The following is a 23,671-nucleotide window of genomic DNA, read 5'->3' as shown; positions in this document are numbered from 1 at the left end:
AACGAAGTAAACAAAACTTAAGTTTAAAACTAAAAATTCTAAGTAAACTTGAAAAACAAATACCGGTACATTAAAAAACAACAAAAATGTTTAGATTACTGAACATCCCTGAGAGCATACATTTCCCTCATCACCGTAACTCATCAATAAAAAGTTAATCTTCCTCACGAAAGCACAAAATCTACTCTCACCCCAGTGACCCCTTCCCAGCCCATATAGTTAAATGTGAAAATACTTCAAATCTCTCCCGCCCCATGAGTATTTAAAGATTTAATTCCTTTCTTTATACCCTTATATCATTTAGCAATGTAGGCCTAGATACAATCAATTAAAAAAAATGAATGACTATACATTGACTACTACTTTGTCCTATCTATAATCTCAGTATATGTGTGATATTCATTAATGTGTGTGATCATGTATATTCCTATATGTTTATGTATAATATGTGGGTGTGGGTGTGTAAATGAACGTACTGTATGTATGATAAGGATGTGAATACAGATGTATAGTATATTATTATACCCATTAAAGTCCATTAGCAATAAACTGCAGTCAATTGTTAATATTCATATCTTACACATCCGTTCGTAATATTATAGCCTGGTTTCCAGGCCCTAATTTTAGGTTACTCACTCTTTATTGCACTTAGTGAATGAGAAAAATAATAAAAAATAAGAGACTTATGGCAAGTCTAAATATTACTGTAACTTTATGCTTCTTAATCTCCAGCGCTTCTTCTTCGGACATAGGGCAAAGGGTGCACAGATCTCCCAAGAAATGTCAAAACATGCTCTAAGTATAGGTCTTTTGTTGTGCGTTACTAAATGCGTTTGCATGCGTACATATTCTTTTATTCTGGACCCAATGGTTCTGCCAGTTTCACCAATGTTTATTATATCGCAATGCGAACATGTTATTTTGTACACGGTGTTCTGAGAGTGTGAGTGTTCTTGGTTAAACATCGATTGGTCTTCACAGCACAGGACATGTATCCCATTTCTTTGGGCGCCGTGAATATTGTAGCTAATGAACGCCCATTCATATTATGTACTCTAATGTTATGTAATGTTTATGATGTCCATGATGTTTATACACTGACTAGATGGGCTTCGTGTATAGAGTAGTCATAAATCTACCATTTCCCGGTTTTACAGTCACCTTGGTATCGAGGAATGGTAGACTGTTGTTAGTTGTATAGTTATACATACTGTATAACCTTTTTCCTATGGATATTTTAAATATTAATGATTTTAAAGGTAATTTCTTAATGTGCAATCTTGGACCCCATTGGAAATGGGTTGGACTTACCTAATGGGTGTTCCTTATGATCATTAATTTTTACTTACTCAATTTTACTTACAATACTTTTTTACTCAAATCATTTTTATATTGTTTGTGCTTTGAGCATATAGTTTAGATAGGGAGTTTGGTCCAATAATAATTGGTCCCTTCTAAATATAACAACTTTACGGAAACAGCGGTGATGCTGGTTTCTTCTAGTGAAGACAATTGATGGGTTTCCACGCTTTAGTTCCATTTTTTTATTTGCATAATTCCGTCTCTTGTGCCTTGAGCACTTTCTAGGTGGATAATATGCGCTTTATAAGTCGTATTTATTATATTATTAGCCTATTATAGTCATAAAGATACCCTGTAAGAAGAGGGGTCTTGATTTGTTTTAAATTTCGAACGATTGTCGAAAGCGGCCTCGCGGGTCTTTTATTATGAACCACGGACATAATAAATTTCAAACCTGGAACCCCTTTAAGGGGGACAACCCTATTAAGAGTACTTTTGGGCTGCGAAAGTAGGTGGTAAATATATACCATATCACACTGTCATCTGCTATTGGAGACACTTAAGTTGGTCCTGAAACGAAAGTGTGGTTGAACTGTATTATGATTTAACTTTTGTGGATTGTAGGCAGATATTGCTGAATGCTGAATAGAATTCAAAGTTCAGAAAAATAATTTTCACTGATTTATAATGCTGTACCCGAAGAGTAAAACAAAAGTCAAACTTCAAAAAAAGATATTCAGATAAAAGTTTGTTTTATTATCAGAGAATTTAAAAGAGCAACATTTTACAGATAAAAATTGTAGTTAAGATACGATATGGCAAACAGTATTTCCTTTCTACAACAGGCTAGAATACAAGTCTAAATAAAACATATTATGTTATGGCGTATGAATACCTAACTGGTGTGCATTAAAAAAAAACCCAAAAAACAAGTTGAACAGTAAATTGATTGAGAAATACTAAACAGGCTACTAACCAACGACTCCGTACCTCAAAAACTTCCGACAATCAGTGTGCATACATTGATGTGATGTTATTACGTATTAAAGAATCAGTCTGTTTTTGTGGTTTGATATATGAACGCAAGAATACTGTAAATCGTTTAAATTCCTTACTCTAAATGAAAACACGCAAAACAGGTTATACAATAATGCTACTCAAATCAAATATTAATATTTTAAAGTAAATAATTAATAACGCAAGGCGCAAGAGCGAACAGTTGCCAACAATTACCAAGTATTAAGAATTTATCAGTCAAGAAAACGCCAAAATGTATCGATCTAGAAAATTTGGAGCTTCAAAAATTTCTTGCCGTTTTTTGTAAACATTTAAAAATACATTCATATTCACAGGATAATACAAGTATTATTTACAAATACTGTACTAGTAGATATTATTCAATTAAACTTTTAAATTATGCATTTATCATGAAATTTATTAACAATTTATTTTTGGCACCTGTAAAACAAAGTGCCGCTTTAGTTACGCACACATGAAACGTTCAATAAAGAATGTAAAAATGGCTTGCATCCTACTAAGTTAACCACAATGACCAACCTTGCATTAAAATGTATTTGGTTTGGTAACATTAAAAGTATTCATCCTCATTACAAGGTAAACATCCTTTTAAAAATGTCCTGCATTGGTTGTAATGCAATACATAGGCTGGCATACACGTGGCCTGGAAAGTATGCAAATAGCTAGACACTTTCAATGGTAATGGACATAGGGCTAATCTGACTGGCCTACTAAATGTGAAATATAGTCGATGTAAATATACTTTAAAATACATTTAATATTCACCTTGGTTAGCAATTCAATCCTCCACATTTCAAGAAAGGCACATTAAATACTGATACTATCTTTTATACATCGCCTAAATCATATAAGTGCAAGGTTGTGGATACTAAATTCGTGAACACATTGTGAGCCAATTGTGTTTTCTTTTTTTTTTACCAAAATACTGTATATACGTTCTTTACTGATCCAGGGAGCAATAAAAATAAAATTAGTAATAATAATAATACAGCTGTAAGGCAACACTTTTTGATTCCTTGTTTCGCGAACTTATTTTTTTAAAGATCATTAAAGGGTGGAAAAAAAAGTTTTGTTCTTATTTAGCAAATAGGTTTGCCAAAAACATCTAGAGGAGAAAATAAAAATAAAATTCTACTGGTAAATGTAAACAGTATAGTAATAGGAAGGATAAATGCTTTAAATTTATATAATTAGGAAGAAATATACATATCTTATCTTTGAAGATTTCAAGGCAGTGATGGACGAATGAAAGGAAAACTTTTATTTTCTTCTGAACTTTCTGTTTTTCTGGTGGCGGCGGGTACGCTAATTGGCCAAACATAACATTGTATTATTATTCGAAATCACCACTATTTGTGAGCGGCGGATTCGCTAAACAAGGTATAAAATGAAGTCTCGCCTAAACAACAACAACAATAATAATAATAATAAACATTCCAGATTAAGCACCAAAGTGCTTTTATAATTTAAGGCATAAGTTGGGGGCGCATTTGAGAGAACTACTTTATTACGAATTATTAACATTATGGTACCATTCTTGTTCCAATAACCATGGCCTACAGTTTCTTATATATTGTCAAAAACATTTATCAACCTCTTGTTAGTGACCAGCACTAGACATAATATAGCAGAGGGCGGCGCCCTTCGTACTTCATTCATATATTTTCCAAACAACCATTAAGGCCTGCTTATACTTCAACGATAACGATAAAAAAAAAAAAAAAAAAAAAAAAAAAAAAAAAAACGGAACATATGTTGTACAAAAAGTAATGTTATCTTTAAATGTGAAAATAATTATCCAAATTAATTAGCTTAAAATATCCCATTTTTTAACTAGTTATTTACATTTCAAAGATCATATTTAAAAGTTGCCAATATTTATGTATTAGAAATACAAAAGCCATTAATAATTCACAAAACCTAACAAATGTAAAGACTATTATAAACCAAAGAACCCAAACAAAATATGACACATTTTTTTTCTGGATGACTATTAACTATAATATCCTTATATAGTTTGTAAACGTATGTATGTCTATTAATGTATATATACAAATTATTAATATTTACTATTTTTCTCATTTTTTTTTTTTTTTTTTTTTTTATTTACTATTTTTTTTTTTTTTTTTTTTTTTTTTCACTTTTTGTCTTTTTTTAAATATTCAAATTTGGTATACAGTACTACTACCGACTGTAAATGAAATGTCCTCATACAATATCTATAACAAAAACCATAATAATAACCAAAATATATTTTTACTTCTTTGTAGGTATAATGTGTAAAAAAACACCTGATTTCTAAAATTATCTGAAAATGTTTACATAGAATTCTAAATCATATTCATAAAAAAAAAAAAAAAATTAAAATCACTATGTTTATCCACCATGATAAATGATTTAAATGATTCAATTGATTTAATTGGTTGGATTTGGTCTTTTAATTTAAAGATCATGAATTGGCCCTCACAAAGTTAACAGCCAACCCCTATGGCAAAGTTAGTTAAAGCACACACTTTTTTATTACTTTTACTGAATGTGAATTTACTATCTATCTCTATCTATCTATTACAAAACTATAGATGCAAACTTATATAAGGAAAAACAAAATGAAATTTCAAAACTGTGGACCTTCCTGGATCCACAGCTAAAAATTTAACTGCCACGGAACATATAAATATATTCATCCTATACTACGGCACACTGTGAATTAGTTATCAACCAAGTTACAATAGATGAAAGAAAATTTTCTTTTAAAAAATTCAATATAATACACTGATAATACATCAATTACAAATTATCAACTTGTTAAATTGAATCACTAATGAATATGCAAATTAGTTCATGAATATTTAACAAGTTTCATTTGTTGATCTGTTTGTATATCCCACATCCTCCTTTTTTTATACTTTCTTTTTGCCTTTTTTTAAATATTTTTTTTTTTTTTTTTTTTTTTGTTAAGCATTTTTGGTGAGAACAGGTAATACATCATCTTATATACAATATCAACTACCTAAAAAATAAATGCAACAACCAACTATAAAGCATAATGATTTCTTCTGTATTTTGGACAACAAAAATTAAATAAAAACGGCCATATATTTTAATCTTATAAACAGCCAACATTCTTCTATCTTATAATTTTCATATGAAAAAGAAATCACCTTTTTATCTTGTATTTAATAGTATATTTCTCCCAAAGGCTGATAAAAAGGAGGCAACACCTTAATTTTTTTTTCATATAGCTGAACATATATTTTTCTTGTTCATGCTACTTATATATTTTTTTGCAACTTTAAACCACTACTGGAACTCCAGTGTGGCGATTTAAAAGTTATTTTTTTTCTGTTCAGAATTATTATCTTTCTTGAAGTGGAAGAATATATAAAATGTTTTTTTATATAATTATAATATTCAATTACCAAAGACTATGTCAAATATATCAAATAATCAAGAAGATATTTAAAGATACCCCAGATTGTTAAACAATTTATTTTTACATTTTTTTTTTCATTTTAATTTTTTCCTTTTTTTTTGTTTTTCTAAACATTTTTTGTCCTAAAATTCTATGGCTGTTAAAGACCAAGATAGTAAATTAACCGTTTCCATAGTTTTGTCTTCTTTCTTATATACACACTATATAATTAATATTCTTATCTACATTATAATCTTCAACAAAAACAAGATTAGAGAAACGACCATTTTTTTCACATTGTACATTATAAATATTGTTTTTTGTTTTTTTAGTTAGGCCTGTACTTAATGAAATATTTTGAACATGCTGAAATCTATAACAAATAAAGTGTTTCTTGGTATCTTATAATTTCTAATCAATTCTACTTTTCCTCTTCAATCTACATATATTTCTCATGTATTCAATCATTGAGAAAATCACTTATAAAAAAATAATTTAACATGGGTTTAAAAATAAGTAAATAGAAATGCCTCTAAATAATGTGATAGTTAATGATTTGTAAAAATACAAAAAGAAAATATTTTCATTTTATAAATCTCTGTCCAGACTTATCAAATTTTCTTTGACAACAAAACTGTTATATGCCCATATAATAGTCATCATGTGGCTATTGAGGCATGTTGTGGCAAAAATTGAATTTCAAGTTATTAGTATTTTCAGATACCTGAGAATGTAATCTTTAAAATGTGGGGTCATTCATTGAAATTGGATATTTCAAGCATTGGGAGGTGGAAGTACAGCACTCTTAGAGTTAATATAAACATTTTTTTGAGTAATTGCCTACCTAAGTTATTTGTGCATACATTGTTTAATGGAATTAACTACCAAAATAACGTTAAATAAACAATGTGTTGACCATTTTACAGAACTAAGACTTTGGGACACGAATAATTAGACATTAATTTTAAACTGTTGTTCTATAGTAAAAAATATTTTTAAAAAATTACTTTTTAAGTCATTTTTTGAGCTCCCATAATTTATAGCTTATTTACACAATACTGGCCTGTTCGGAAACTTAATCATTTTGCCACGACATGCCTCATGTATGGTCCTGACCATATTTCAGCATGTCACTCTTTTTTGGTGAAATTTAATAGCCTGGACAGGGTTTAACACAATTGAAGGACAACATTTGGTTCTTGTATACAGTATTTTCTGAAAATTAAGATACATATCTAGGAAATTTGCAAGAACACTTCACATTAAACTAACAAATTCTACCTATTCTTAATTACAAGCCACTTCAAATTAATATAGTAAATAATATAATAAATTTATCTAGGAGTTATCCAAATCTCAAAAACAACACTCTTTAATATAAACTTATTTAAGTAAAATAATTTAACAAGAATAAAAGAATATTTTACACATTTATTAGTGAAACCTATATAGCCAGGTAAAAGAAAATATTGGAACTTTGTCCACACTATCCAATTTTCTTCAACAAAGAAAATTGATGTGGCTATATATGGTTATGATGTGATGTCATCATGGCCATATTTAGGCATGTAAACATGTTTTTGTCAAATAAAATTTGATAGTCTGGACAGGGGTTTAGTTAAAATATGAATAATATCCATCTTTATTCTGCCTGCTTCCTAAGTCTTTGATCACTGACAGAGGATCTGGTGATGCTGCTTTAACTCTGTCATCTACCAATTTAGGTTTAGGCTTAGGAGGTGCCCTCAAGGCACTGGCATATGACTTCCCTGGGGCTTTGGCCTCTTCTGATATCACAGGGGAATGGCTTGGATTACTCGGTACTCTTGGGCTTAACGGCTTTGACCAACTATTTGGAGACTGCTGATTGGGATGAGGAGGAAAGTCGGTGCTGTATGATCCTGATCCTTCTGACAAGAAGAGATTATTCTGGTGTGGTGGTTTGTTAGATGCATCACCCTGAGAAGGTGAAGCGGCACCAGATCCATGCTGAAATAAGTTACGTTTCCACGCTTCCGGTGGCTCATTCCATGCTTCCTGCAGGTTTCTTGATCTCGGTTGCGCTTGCCTATCCGTTTGGATTCTATTAGCATCAGAATTTTGTCGAAAGGAAGGAAATGAGTAACTGCCATTAATGGTTCCTGGTTTAAGAGGTCGAGTTTCCTGTGACATATTCAGTGACAATACATTACCAAAGTCATGCTGAGCATTGTGCATAAGCTCAGTCTTTTTCATTTGGTCTGTGGTGTGCTCACCAGATGCAGTGAACCGCGATGCCTCCGTATTCTTTCCCTGTTCTCCAAAACCAATTTTCCCAGGGTTGTGTGGCATTTTCTGTAGCATTTTACTGAGTTCCACCATAGGTGAGATGCTGTCTTTTACCATTTGGTTATATTTAATATTTGCTCCTGTGTTATTGGTCCCATTTGGATTTCTTGCAATTAATGGACGGTGATGATCAGACGTTTGCACTGGTTTGTGTTGGCCCTGGCCTGCTGGCATATACTGCATGCCGCTTTGAGCATTGCCAACTGCTAAAACTCCACTAGCTTGATGATGCTGATTTATGCTACCTGGTATATATGAGTTAGGTCCACCTGGCTTGTAATTCTGATAGCCAACAGAATTATTGTGCTGAATCGGGTGGCCACCTGGTTGGCTGGGTTGAGGGTGATGTTTCGGGGATGGAATACCTGATGACATATTCTGAGGATGACCAGGTTGAGGGTAATTATGGAACTGAGGACCAACTTGTGGTCCATGCTGTGGTTGATGCCCACCTGGTGAGCTAACCGGCTGTGGATAATTTCCAAGAGAATTATGCAGTGGAGGATGGCCACCTGGCGAATGATGCTGTGCTGTTATGACACCTGGTGAATGCTGCTGCTGTTGCTGAGCTGAATTATAATACCCAGGTGCATGTGGAGCCTGGTGGCCACTAGGCCTTGATGCATTTCCTTGGTTTGGCTTCGGTGATAGCTGTGCTGGCGGTGTGCCAATTCCAGGAACTGGGGAATGTCGCATTGGAAAGTGGTTGTGATTTTTATACGGATCTATGAGTGGGTGGCCCATAGGAATGTACGGTGGCATTCGCATCATAGGTACAAATGGTAAGTACACGTACTTGCCTCCAGTGATGGGATCCACACTTACAGGGTTCAGGTGCCTGTACATAGCGGCATGATGGTGGTGGTGATAAGACGGGTTAACAGTTGCTGCTCTGATTGGAGCTCCAACCAAAGGGCTACTAGCCGGTGAAGGAGTCAACGGTGGTGTTGGAGTACCAGCCGGTGATAACACAGTCTTCTGTAATGCTGTTTGGTAAACTGGCACACCCGTCATTTGTGCTCTTAATGCCCTTGGGATAAACTCCTTTGCAAGAGGATTCAGGGTGTATGTCTTTTTCAACTCCACACCGGATAGTTGAGCTTGGATACTTTCATATGTAATTCCATGCAGGCTATTATTCTCATGGCAGGTTTTAATGAAATTCTCCCACAGTATTCTGAAAATTTACAAAAAGGTTATTTCTTAACACCAATCACTTAAAAGTAAAGTATTTCAAATTTTGACAAACAACATATTTTTAATCTGTTTAGACTAATTGAAAAAAGCTATCACAACTATCAAACAACCAAAGCAAGAAAACAGTCAGTCATTGAGGTGTGTATTTAAAAACGATTTCATAAACAGCTGAACCTGCCTAAGTCGAATCCAAAATGCCATTAAAAAAAAATTGACTTAGATAAAATTCAACTTACAGATTGTTAATTAATGGAAAACACAAAAATTTGGCATGTAATATAAGTTCAACTTAAAAATTATTCGAGTTAAGCTATGTTGACTTAGGCAAGTTTAACTTCACTTTTTAATTAGATTTAATACAATGATAATATTTTATAATTGCTTTCTAATACCTCTTACAGCATAAACAAATGAAACCTGAAATTGGTCAAAATATCTCAGGGTATTTTGACTGGTAGTGTGAAGTTTGGAAATGCAAATATAAAGTTTTTATCAGAGTGGTCACATATTTTGTACATTTTAGACAAACCTGCATTTTCCAATGGAGCAGAGAGAAACTGGGTCTCCAACAACTGCTACAAGGCTTTGTGCCCGAGTTATGGCGGTGTTTAGTAATTTATCGTTGGAAAGGAACCCGTAATCAACATCAGTAGCGGTAGAACCTTTTTTCTTGCTCTTTGAAGTAGATATGCCTGAGACGTCTGTCTTACAGGTGTGTCTGGTACGAACTGTGCTAATAAACAATGCACGGAATTGTTTACCTGAGAGAAAGAAATTTGATAGATCAAACAAACATACAGCTTGAGGACTTTAAATTATGTGCTTCCACTACATTAGGTTTCATATTTATTTATTTTTATTTTTTTATTGAACACATTTATACAAGATAACATATCAGGAGGGTGTAACTTAACCTGTTTTACACATGGCCCAGTTTGGTGATACAAAATTATAAAATTATGCAAAATATCTAATAACAGCATATTAATAACATTTTTAAAGAGACTTAATTACAAATATGATAAAAATCTTAATCTAAAACGCAGAGGACATTGATGTTTGTTAACAAACATATATCAAAAAAGTTAAAACAACAAGGTAAAGTAATTAAATGATGAAATTCTTATCTAATAATAAAATAGTAAAATCCAATAGCAAGGCAAGACTTTTTTTATTCCTTGTTTAGCGCACTTATTTAAAAATTTATTTTTTTCTGAAATTTCCATTTTTCCGTGGCCAAAAACAAAATTAAATTTTTATTTGAAATCATCAATATTTGCAGTTGGTAGGTTCGCTAAACAAGGTATAAAAAAAGTCTCGCCTAAAAGCAAAAAGATTAGCAAAACTGTTTCAAGAAATTTATACAGTTAAGTCATAAAATTGATAAAACCATATGTACTGTAGGTGAATGGAAGTTGCATAGAAAGACTTGAGCGCCCAGGTACTCAACTGACATGTTCATCACTAAGTAGACTTGGTTAACTTACTTGCTCTGCATTCCTTATTTACAACATATAAAACAACCTGACTGAGAGCACCAAAGAATGCAGATGATCAGCGTTTACTACATGAATCACTAATTAAATAAACATGATGAAAATTGTTTGTAGTTCAGAAATCATTTAACTAATTAATTTTAGCTATCATATAGCGCTCAGCACTTTGTCCTTGGTCACTGGATACGGAATCAATCATACACAACATGCAACTTCCACCACTCCATGGGGAGTATTCCATATGTGTGTAATCAGCTCTACTAATTCATTCAAAATCATTCACCAGGTACCCATTTATACTCTTGGGTGAAAAGAGGTAAATGCAGATAAAGTGTCTTGCACAAGTACACAAGCAGCGTGACGAGTGTAGGTCTAGAACCCCTGACCTTCCGATTAAAAGTCCAATGCCTTACACACTATGCCACATGCAGGAGGCTTCTTACCTTGAACATTCATCACTCTCTCAACAGTAACGTTGCCAAGACGTTTCTTACGGAGTTCAGACCTGATCTTGAATACTTGGTCAGTGTACGGAGTCACCACACCAATACTGGTGTCAGTAAGACTGCCCCATTCTTCTGGCCATGACCTCTGAACCTCCTTCACACGTTCAACAATCTCATAAACCTAGTGGAGATCAGATGTGGAGATATTTTTGAAAACGGGTACAGAAAATAATCTGAAGTAAAAAGATGTTTTTCTTTGCTAGATTATTAGGACCTCAATATTCACTGAATAGCAAAGAAACAAATTCCAGAAAGACCAGCATTCACTTGCCCATTAGACAACACTTTTTTTTTATACCTTGTTTAGGGTTGTAGCTGTAGAAAAATGAGGGTGGATGTTAGACATTTTAAGGGTGGGTGGGTAATAAAACTCTAAATAATAAGAGTGGATTTTAAGGATTGAAAAGTGGGTTAATAAGGGTGGGTGGAGGGCAATTAAATTAGCTTTAGACTGGGTGAAAAACTTCAAGGCTGGAAGTTAGAATAGACAAAATTCTTGTTAAAGTTAATTGAGAACTTGGCTGCCTTGGCAATGGAATTCCATTTTGCCTTGAAATTTAATTTTAAATCCCATCCTTTGTAAGTTTTAGGTTAGCTTTTTAAAAATTTTAATCTAATTTTCTTAAAAGTTGTTAGATTAGGCCTTTTTTTTAAAGATTTATAAAAATAAGAAAACAATAATCTTATCTGTACAAGCTATTTGGAGTTCATTCATTCATTACAATTATTTAAATATTTATATTATCATTTAATCATTGCATCTGTTATCGTTTTCTGTATTTTTATGAAATTGATAAATAAAGAATTGATGGAATTAAATTTAGCATATATGTAGATAGGGTTGTAGCTGAAGAAAACTAAGCATGGGTGATAGACATTTTATGGGTGGGTGCGGGATAACATTGGTAAACTCTAAATAGTAAGAGTAGATTTTAAGGATGGAAATTTTGATGATTTCAAATAAAAAATAAAATTTCATTTTGGCCCAATTCGCACACCCGCAGTCATGAAAAAAATGGAAATTTCAGAAAAAAGTAAAAGTTTTTCTTTCTCTTCACTATGCCTGCCATATATATATATATAAGTTTGAAAGACAAATGGGAAAAACCCATAAAACAGCAAACGGCCATATAATGCAAAACAATTTAAAATTAAAATTAAAACGGAACAGTAGAGAAAATCCAATCAGAATGACAAAATAAACTAAGCATCCACTGGAAGGAATCCCAATATCTGCAGACGGATCCGTTTCGGCCTTCCAGGCCTCATCAGTGCAGCTTGGGTACAGACCCAAACCAAACGTTCGACCAGCTTAGGTAGGGCCCAAACTAGTCCCACGACCACTGTGATATATATATATATATATATATATATATATTTATTTATTTATTTCTTCCCAATTATATAAATTTAAAGCATTTAACCATCTCATTACTACACTGTTTACATTCAACAATAAACTTTTATTTTATATTTTCCTACTACGTCTGAATGTCTTTGGAAAAACCATTTGCTAACTAAGAAAACAAAATTTTATTTATTCAATTATATTTTTTGATGATCTTCAAAAAAATAAGTTCTCAAAGCAAGATATAAAAAAAAAATCTTGCTTTACTAACATGGAAGAGCAAGAGATTGTTGACAATAAGAGTGTGGATAGTCCTTCAGAGAAATGGCACAAATGCAGATAGGTCAAAGTTCATACCATATTAAATATGATACATGAGAAGATTATTGATTGATTGATTGAATTTATTCGGTGTAAACACCAAGGATAGCCCACGAAGTCTAGAAGAAGGCTTATTTCCAGTGGGGTCCTTCTGGTGGTGATTGGGCAGTACACCGACCGGGAGACAATCCCCTACTCTTTTCCGAAGAGTGTACTGCGTTCTTTAACGTGCACATCGGCCATAATGCACACGGGATCAACTGCTTAAACGTCTCATCAGAAAGACGGTGCGCTATTGCAACTTGCATTTCAGCCCTCCAGCTGAAACACAAGGAGAGGCGGCAATGGGAATGGTTCAGCGCACACACCGTGGCTACCACCAGATTAGCCGACTGAGCTAAGCTGTTCTCAATTTAGGCTAATGTTTGGTAAATCTTACCTCTGCAATATTGTAAAATGTTGTGCTATTCTTATCTTGAACATCCTCCCCACGTGCTGTGAAGAAAGTCAGCGGGAAATACTTTTCGCTGGCTGGTTGCTGACCACTAGATAAAAGTTTACCCTCGTAGAAAAGTTTTGACGCATAAGCCACGATTGCCTCATGTGATCGGTAGTTTTCGCAGAGCAGTATCTTACACTGGTGCTCCAACGGGTACAAATCATGGAGTCGTTCAAGAAGAGATATGTGGAGGTTGTGGTTGCGGGCGAATTCGGAATGCACATGTGGACTAATCTGCATGTGGTCACCGGCTAAGACGATCCGCGTGTTCTTATTTGCTAGGGCAAGCGGCATAATCGTCTCACACTCCATTGCTTGTGCAGCCTCATCAAGTAATATATGAGTAAAGAATCCTGCATTGTATAAAAATATGAAATATCAACATTTACAGTTTTTGTTTTGGTTGCATACAGTCCACTATGATATAAATTTTACCTGGAAAATTTTATACTTTTGAAGAAATAAAGATAAAATATACAGAAATCAGAATTGATGTTGGTAGACTATGAACATATACTTACCTGGATAAACCGACCAATGACAATTAGTTGTTTCATCCAGGTAAGTATTTTCTAAACAGAGAAAGATCCAAAGCATGATACATAATAAATCATGAGTAAAACTTACCTGGCTCTATATCCAAATGGCTGAGTACTCTTGACGTACTAAGTGTTGCTACAATAACCCGGTGCTTAAGTACCATTTCCTTGGTGGGATGTTCAAATTGTGTTTCATTTTCCGACATAACGCAATACAAACGGACGGTGGGATGAACAGTAGCTACCCATCGTCCATGAAAATATACACGCAGAGGACGGGCAGACTCATTTCCAGCCAGCACAAATGGATGCAAGTAATCCCTTATATACAAATCAGCAGCACTGTTGAAGAACGTAAAGGAAAAATGTTTAAAAACTCATGCAACTTTCAGTAGTTGCAATAAAAACTATTTTTATATCTCCAGCACCATTAGCATTGTTAGGATAACAACCATCATCTACCACTAACACAAACAGCACCCACTACCATTATGGTGACCACCATTAAAAACCACCACTACCATCATAAATAAGATATCACTATAAACATCATTATCAACATCACTACTACCATTAAAAACAACACCATTATTACCACCACTACGATATCATTACCTATCAATACAAACACTATCACCATTATCACCACTACCACCATCATTACGATTGTAACCACCATTACCAAGATCTATCGCTACATACAATCACCATAATCATTACCATCACAACGATCATCACAATTATACCATTATCACCATCACTACCATAATCAATGCCACCACTAGTAATACCTGTTTGAATGAGTACAAATAAGGACTCTTGTGTTGGGCTGCTGTAATATAAGCTTGGTTGCTTGCGCTAATGTGTAAGTCTTCCCCGTACCGAATGGACCAATCAGAAATATTGGTGGCAATGGTGAAGATAGAGGTGAGGTAATTGCGATTATTGCTTCCTTCTGCCTAGCATTCAATCGCTGGTCACTACTTTCACTCCACTGCCTGTAAAAAACAAAAGGAATTACAACCTGTATACCAGAGATTGCTCGCTTTCAAGCTCAAATTAATTTTATTGGACATATACAGAAATACAATACTGCAAAAATAAGATAATCGATAAAACCTATCGTTTAACATTGTAATTGTACTAGGAATTAATGATTCTTTGTGTGCATTTCATATTTAAAACTGAGTGAAATGGCTCTATGCTGAAAAAGAGAGAAATTACTTACTGATATTTAAACACTTGTAGTAAAATGGCATTTTAACAAAAAAGAAATGGCTATCTCATGTATAAATATGAGAGAAAAGGCTGTTGTCTAATGTTTAAACAAACATAAAAGAATTGGCTCTTTCTTGTTCAAAACTTTCATTTTTACATTCATTAGAAACAGGCTCTAAATCCATGAAGGGGTATCAAGTCCATGGAATACATACCTGTGGGGAGTCCAAGGAATGTCAAGAGCTTTGCTAACTTCAGGAAAAATAATGCCCACATCTTGAATCTTGTCAACCGCATAGTGCATCTCACATATAGGTAACCTGAACAAAAGAACACATATAATAAAAATGGTTATTTTTATTGAGTTTTCTGTTTCTGTTCATTATGTCTTTAAAAATTGTGCTTGGTGAAATTTTGTTATATATTTTAATATTTTAATGTTCAAACCAGTGACTTAGGAGTCGCTCATATTCTGTTAGGCAGTCAGCTCATGGCGTTCATCCTGTCACCCTCATCTGGTTCTGTAAACTGTACATTTTATATTGAATGTTTACTAATATCTACTGTCTTTCATAATATGTAATAGCAAGTTACAATTTGTTCAATTTTCATAAAGTGTGCGAGACAGCTATTTACGAAATTCCCCCTAAAGTTAATCACTGAGTGCTACTACTAGTTAAATAAATTAGTATAACAACAAATGGAAATAAAATCGTCATTCTCACTGAGCTTTCTTTTCACATTCCTGTCTTTAAAATTTGTGCTTTGTGTAATTTTTATATTTTTAAATATTGTAATATTCAGATTTGGTGGCCCACAAGTCACCCATATTGTGTTACGCTCTGACATTTTATATTTAAAGTTTAGCAATATATACAGCAGGCATCTATATTGTCCTTTTTTACCATATTCTGTTATGAAGCTGTGTGCTAAACTATAGTTTTGTTTCTTACGCAGTGGCTACTTTTACAAAAGTCTAGAACGAGATTCCTGAATGAATGTTACTGTCCTAATCTTATACATACAAACAACATTCAATCAAATTTAGGAGTTCCTTTAAGACTGGCTTAAAAATAGCCACTTACCACTGCCATTTTTTATTACTCCAAGTTTGAAGTTAATAATCTAGTTTTGTAGTCAAATAAATGGATATAAAATACATTTAAACTCACCGATTCAGTTGAAATTGTACGTAACATTCTAAGTCTGTGTCTGCCTTCAGTTTAAGATCATCAACACACTTCTTCGATAACTTTAAGTAAACAAATCCCTTTCCCTTTTCCTCTATGACCGCTGTGTAAACTGTCTCCGGTTCCTTATCATCATTGCTAGTCCCAAAAAGAACAAGGTTACAGCTGGTCAGGATAAGTCGACCGGCACTTTGGTCTTCCGATAGCTCGTTATTCAATTTCAGCAACGCAAACAGTTCGCCATTCTGTGCATATCTTGCACCAATATTCCGATGCGGAACAAGTAGAAAACTAGTTATCAACTGGATTCTAGTTTTAATATTAAACCTAAGAAAGAGAAGATGCAAATTTTTAAAAAGTATACAAAACATCAGAACATTTTATTGTCAAACCTAAGCAGTAATCTAGTGACATCAACATGAAAATTAGAAAGGTCTCAATTTACAGACAATTTACGGAACACAGGGCTAGGAATTTCTGTAACCATGGTGGTTTGTTCATAGTTGCTTTGGCAATAGTCTTTTTCTTAATCAGTAAAACCAATTTTACAAGGAACAGCAGACAGTCATAATTTTTGGTATGGCTCACATATGAAAAAATAAATTTGTATAATGGCTAAGAGTTAAACATGATATATTTGATAAGACTAAAACTTTTTTTTTGAAATTATGATTTAACATCATTATAAATCCATGGAGAGCTTCCTCCATACTAAATTTCATAATGTATGTGTAAGTACAACAATATTGTGTGGCAGTCTTTTAACATTAATAGTTATGAGATAGATTACAGACTTAAGCCCTGTCAAAACTATATCGAATTATATTCGACAAATACATGTGACATGCCCAAATATGGTCATGATGACATCCTAGCATGATTATATATGGCCATAAAACAGTACTATATTCCAAGAAAATTTCATAATCTGGACAAACTCAACAGATTGAGAAACAGTTTTAACTTGCCTACTAATACTCTGGTACTGAGCTATCTCTTCTATATGCAATAAATCATGCATTTTATTTTGATAGTTATTTTTCGTTAACTTTTTTTTCAGAACTGAGCCTTTGAACAACTGTTCGGTAGTTCGAGGTGGACGGTAGTAAGTCAGGAGTCCATTGTCTTTCTCGCTGAACAACTGAGGGGTTGGTTCAAATGGAATAATTGTTTTGTTTGTTTCATCCCACCGCTCAGAGATGTTAATCACTGTACTGCGGATCTCATCTAGCTCCTGAAGGTCGGACACGGACACGGCATCGACAAACATATGCTGAACCAAAACCGGCATCTGCCCAAAATCAAACACAATGGACTGCCGGAAGGTTCCGTAGATCTCGGATGTAAACTGAACCTTGATCCGGTACATGCGTTCCGTTGACTTCCCGCCGGTCTCATTGTTGTTCTGCGTGTTGACCCAGTCTTGACACGATGAGGGGACTTCTTGGTCGACCTGTTTATTTATGTCACCAGTGCTGATGCTGCGAATGCTGAAATGGGTACGGTGCATGTCGTAGAGTAAAGCCACATGCTCCAGTTCCATGGGAGGCTGTTGGAGAAATAGAAATATACAGTGAAAGAGATACAGCAGTGCTGTCTGTCATTGAACACACATAATGTCAGGTTTACAGAAGACTTGCCCATAAGCAAAATTTACATTGTTATCCTATACTTCTCAGGTTAAGATATACAGTTAAACTTGCCTTGACTGTGCCTAGGTCAAATAATTTCTAAGTCGATCTTATTTTACATGACAAATTGTTGTGTGTTCCATTAATTAACAATCTGTAAATCGAATTATATGCAAGTCGAACAGTATTTCAATAGCATTTTGGATTCGACTTAGGCAAGTTCAACTGTAGTTTCAGCAGATATATGGATAACATTATAATATTGCAAACTGGAACAAAGTACAACCTTCCCTGAACCCTGGAGAATGACCACATACAATGCACAGCATTTCAAATTGAGTAGTTTAAAATATTATTATATGGATTGGATTGGATTACATTGGATTTCTTCGATGTGATACACACCAAGGACAACTCACGAAAGTTCTGAGACTTATTTCTAGTGGGTCCTTCTGGTGGTGAATTGGGCAGTTCATCGGGAGAATTAATGCCCTACTCTTTTCTGAAGAATGTAATGCATGCTCTAATATGCACATGGGCCATAATGCACATGGGATCAACGGCTTAAATATCTTATCCGAAGGACAGTGCACTTTTGCATTTAAACCCTCCAACTGAAACACAATGTGAGCAACAATGGGAATTGAATCTAGAGATCTCAACAGTTCAGTACACACACAGTGGCTACCACCAATTTAGCCGACTGAGCTAGCTGCTCTCACTAATTAATATTATCTTTTTTGTTATGATTGTTTGATAAAAAATATGATCGTAATGTCTAAATCCTTACATTACAATGAATTGTAAACGTCCACGACTTGGCAGAGCTCTTTCTTGACACAGTAACATTAAGGTCAGAATTCACATCAAGCTTAACATCTTCTATTGTATCCGACATCTAGAAAATAAAAGTGGTATTGAATTTCCCACTTGAGAGGAGGAATAAAGTTATACTGGCAATCAAATATTTATTACACATACTGGGTTATAGTTATGGTGGGTGGAGCCACCCAGCCTTTAAAGTTTTCTACCCAGTCTAAAGCTAATTTCATGGCTCTCCACATACCTTTACAATTAACCTCCTTGCCCATCCTTAAAACTCTACTTTAAACTCTTATTGTTCAGATTAAATTACCAAAGTTGTCACCCACCCTCTCCCTTCCCCTCTCTTCCCCTAGTTTTCTACAGCTACAACCCTTCACATATTGTCTCTGCTGAGACAAAAAAATATAAAAATATAATGTCACAACAATTGTATTTGCTTAATTAGTATCCATATTCTCACGTTTTTAGACGAGACTTAAAATAGAAAATTACGATGGAAAACAAGCAGCCTGGCACTCACTAAGCACGACGGTCGTAAAAAGTTAATTGAATGGTATTAATTGGAAGATTAGCCCTACATTCGGCTCCATTTTTAGCTAGCTGATGTATCAACACCATAAAAAGCAGCAAAGAGTAGGAATTCCGACGGTAAAACAGGGGGTTTTATTATACACCCGACATAAATAAATCGTCCAAAACCTCCTCAAACTCGAGTCATTTTTATATGCGGTCTGCTTTATAAGCAAGAATATACAGAAGTAAATTAGCTTGTATTTCACTTGCCTTATCTCTGTCTGATACATTCATTATATATATGACATCCAGTAAAGAACAAGCAATTGAATATAATAAATTTCTATATAACAAAGCTTATTTGTTTGACCTACCACATCTGTTGGTGATGCTGAGTTGACCATTTTCTCAAGAAGTGTTTCAACGTAGCTACTACCATGCAGCTGTTTTTCACGAGCCTGCTGGAGTTTCATCTGCCGATACCGGTAGCGCTCGACCCACTCAGCCAGTTCATCCTCTGAATGTGCGAACATACACTGGGCAGCAAAACGACAGCGAACAAAACTATAAAAAAGAAAGTATGATTAGCAAGTAAGCCAGTAGCATATTCAGTAATTTGTAATAGAGGGAGTCCAGGGAAGGACTTATCACAGATAGAGGGTCCACCCAGCCCTAACCATGGTGGGACTGAGGTAATAAATTTTATGTTTATGACAAATCTAGATGGCAGGAAATGGCACTTTTTATCTTATTTGAATACAATTTTCTTTTTTTCCTTGATTATTTTTTTTATTTTAAATAATAATCCAACAAATAAAAACAACAAATAAATATATAGATTAATAGTTGTTAAAAAATAACAAGACAGACAATTAATCTTAATAATAATAATAATATGAAATGTACATAGTATGCATATATATTTCAAAAAAAATACCTTAGACACAGTATATATCATCACAATGTGCAATTTTCTCAAAATTGTAATTGAATTTTCAAAAAAAATTTTGGGAAAAAAAACTTACTTAGAACATAATACATAGTCATCACTTGTGATTCCTCTAGGGGGCGGTCTATACTTCCAATCTCGTCCTTCATCAGACATAATAATTGCTTGATGACTTTCGCCGATGCAGTGGAGGTGTAGATCAACCTCTGTAGAAAATTGCAGGTTACAGTAAGTGCAGGAGAAGTTAGATGGACCTACGGCGGATATGATTTTGCCATCATTGCTTCGCCTGCGATCTAGGCCAGAATGGGATGTTGTGACTGGGCTGCTGTTGTTCCCGCTGCTAGACTGGCGGGTGAGAATGGTTGGACTCGTTGGGGACTTAGTAATTGGTGATGCGCTGGAGCTGAAATGAGTTAAAAAAGATAGCAGACTTTATGGTTTCTATGGAATAAAAAAAATTACAATACTATTACAATTACAATTATTACAATTTTTCCAGAATAATCATTATAATGAAATAATGATATTGATGAGGGAAGTCATACTGATGATGATAGCAGTAAGAAACAATTCTCAAGCTTGTCCTAAAATTTCTATTACATAAACCAAGAATGATTGGCATTGACTCCTACCGTAATTAAACATACAGAGTGAATTTTAATGGAGACCATGGAAGGGCACTTACAATTTTCCTTAAAATAATGTGGATATGAAAATAAAATTTTAAGTCTGGCATTACAACCAGTAAGCCACAAATTTCCTACCTTGAACTAGATCGGCGACGTGAGATATCGTTATATGTTGAATTTCCGTTGCTCTTTGTGGTGACCATGATTTGTAGGGGACTTTGGCTTGGTGTCGGCCTAGCATGAGCCGCCCAGCTAGTTTTCCCACCATAGCTGGACTTGGCTGTCGGACTGGAGAGGCTCTCTGGACTATTAGGTATATCATCTGCATCGATGCCCTAAGAAATATATAAAGAAAATTAGATCAATAAAATACACAATTCACAACAACATATGGAGGAATCCCAGTAAGTCAGCATTGCAGTGTTGAGTCTAGATTCAAAGCGATGATAAAAAAAAGGAAAGAAACTATCTGTCAATTTACAATATATAATAATAAAATAATAATGTATATAATACAAGAACATTGCCACTATGCACTTTACATGAACAAAAAGAAAAATAACCATGAAATATACTAATACTACATAGAAAATAATAAATAAAACGGCATAAAAAAGCATAAGAATAATTTTCACAGGTCTGTTCTCCTGCACTTTGAAGCCCCAATAGTTAGTGGCTTGCTGGAACAGTACTCACAGAAGCTCTAGTGAATATGATCTAGCTAGCCTATCTTACAATATAATATCATTAGGATTTTTTTGACAGAGTAGAAGCATTCTTCTAGTTCTAATTGTGAAGAAATGATAAATCTGTTTGGACAAAAGGCTTTAATAAATAGATTATAAAAAAGTATCATTCACAGGCATTTAGAAAGTACTTTCCCATTGTTATAGAAGCATTCATACATAATTTATAATCTCAGATCCAAAATCTAGGTTAATAAAGCAATAATCACTGTAAGAAAGTCAGGTATGCAACTTAACTACAAAGTTTGATTCATGAGCGCATCAATTATTGCTTCTCAGTATGAAATAAAATATACAGTCCATGTAGCAGTATGAAATAAAATATACAGTCCATGTAGTTATTGCACAAGAATACATTATAGGAACATGCAATACACTACACTAACAATATATTGCACATTAAAATGATATTAAAGAACAAGGACATATGGCCCATTCTCTATTGTTTTATTAGCACTGATGTAACGGACTCAAAAATGCACAGAAAATATCAAAGTAAACAGCTGGGTAGAATTGTAACCACTGTGCAATACACTGGTGGCAAATGAGGGATATATGCCAGCAAAATTTGCAAGGAAATCTGCCCCTTTCTATAAATGTAAGAAAGTATAATACATACTCCAAGTATTGAAATACACGCCATCGTGTTGGGATTCAATTTTTCGACATTAATTATGTCATCATCAGGAATTCCTGATGATGACATAATTAATGTCGAAATATTGAATCCCAACACGATGGCATGTATTGCAATACTTGGATTATGTATTATACTTTCTTATCTGAGATTAATCAGTGGACTTTTCGGTTTTCTTTAAATGTGCACACACATTTCTAGGTCTAATTTTTTTGTTTGCGGGTTACCTTTTCCCTATGCAGACAAAGCCTAACTTTCCGTCTGGGCTGAGGATATAATAACAATAACCAAGCACAACCTAACCTATATCAGATTTATAGCTAATTCATATTGATGTTTCACTTAATTATAACCAGCTTACACTTTTTTATAATCAAGTTAAATTTCGGTATTGATTGAATTCTCAGAAAACAAAATTTATTCATAAACAGTAAGGGCCATATCTGAATTGCTGTAAGTGTAATACGTATGTATGTATGTTAGGAATAATTAGTTTACGAGAATACAATGATCAAAACAAGAATATTCTGGAACTTATGAAACCATAATTACAGTACTTTGGAGTATTTATTCTAGGCAATATTTTCTGTAGACAATACGTTATATTGTATATTATATAATATTGTATGATTCATTCCTTTGGCTTATAATCAAATGAAATTGAAACTTCTTTTCCTTAAAATACTTCCTTATTACAGAAACCATTACTGGCCATCCGGTAATCGTGTTACTTAGATATATACTACACAATCTTCAGTGTTTTAATGACAATGCTATCAGACCAGGGTAGGTTATTTTTAATTATCTCTGATTGAACTAAACACATTAGAGTAATATTCTTTAGAAAATAATAAGAATACACATTCAACAAACAATAAGGCAATCTTTAAAAAACACTTCTTTTTAGGAAGAGATCTGAATTACCCAGTTCTAAATAGTTTTGTTTTCAATTGGGTCCACATAAAAAAATGTCAAACAAAACAATTAACAACATAACAATTAATATTTTTACATTTGTGATTAATCCATTAAAAACAAAAAAAGCACAAAAATAGTATTTAACTCATTTCAAGTTTTCATTGTTAATATCCTATATTAATTTTGGTGAGGCCTATGCATAAATATAACATTAGGCCCTATAAAAATATTATTAGTTTATCACCCTATCGATGAGGGAGGAAGCCTTCTTTTTTAATATTTTATTTTGCTAATGCCAAATATCACCCATGGGTTGTTTGCTGGTGCATTGCTATTCAAAGTAAAACATGATTGAGGAAATACAAACAATATCTACTAACTATTTAATAAAAAAAAAATTTTAAATAAGATTTTTCCAAAAAAAAT

At 33.6% G+C, this 23,671-nt stretch overlaps 1 protein-coding gene across 2 annotated transcripts in view; it reads right to left on the bottom strand.

Moving 5' to 3' along the window:
- Nucleotides 1–7,270: 7,270 nt before the first annotated feature.
- LOC117117478 (probable helicase with zinc finger domain) overlaps nucleotides 7,271–23,671 on the bottom strand; it is a 32,944-nt gene continuing 16,543 nt past the window's right edge. For both annotated transcript variants that reach the window (XM_033261780.1, XM_033261781.1), the window contains exons 5-17: nucleotides 21,080–21,279; nucleotides 20,389–20,718; nucleotides 19,738–19,927; nucleotides 18,816–18,923; nucleotides 17,363–17,943; nucleotides 16,377–16,721; nucleotides 15,420–15,524; nucleotides 14,778–14,984; nucleotides 14,075–14,328; nucleotides 13,388–13,800; nucleotides 11,217–11,400; nucleotides 9,807–10,038; nucleotides 7,271–9,257 (exon numbers count right to left, since the gene is read on the bottom strand). In XM_033261780.1, the coding sequence (XP_033117671.1) occupies nucleotides 7,367–9,257; nucleotides 9,807–10,038; nucleotides 11,217–11,400; nucleotides 13,388–13,800; nucleotides 14,075–14,328; nucleotides 14,778–14,984; nucleotides 15,420–15,524; nucleotides 16,377–16,721; nucleotides 17,363–17,943; nucleotides 18,816–18,923; nucleotides 19,738–19,927; nucleotides 20,389–20,718; nucleotides 21,080–21,279 (5,040 nt within the window). In that variant the 3' untranslated portion in view covers nucleotides 7,271–7,366. The remainder of the gene's footprint in view (nucleotides 9,258–9,806; nucleotides 10,039–11,216; nucleotides 11,401–13,387; nucleotides 13,801–14,074; nucleotides 14,329–14,777; nucleotides 14,985–15,419; nucleotides 15,525–16,376; nucleotides 16,722–17,362; nucleotides 17,944–18,815; nucleotides 18,924–19,737; nucleotides 19,928–20,388; nucleotides 20,719–21,079; nucleotides 21,280–23,671) is intronic.

Source organism: Anneissia japonica, unplaced genomic scaffold (assembly GCF_011630105.1).
Source record: "Anneissia japonica isolate Jap-2015-1 unplaced genomic scaffold, ASM1163010v1 scaffold288035_len209932_cov175, whole genome shotgun sequence".
NCBI lineage: Eukaryota > Metazoa > Echinodermata > Crinoidea > Comatulida > Comatulidae > Anneissia > Anneissia japonica.
Note: the sequence above shows the minus strand (reverse complement) of the source record. Positions and strands in the feature narration are given on the sequence as shown.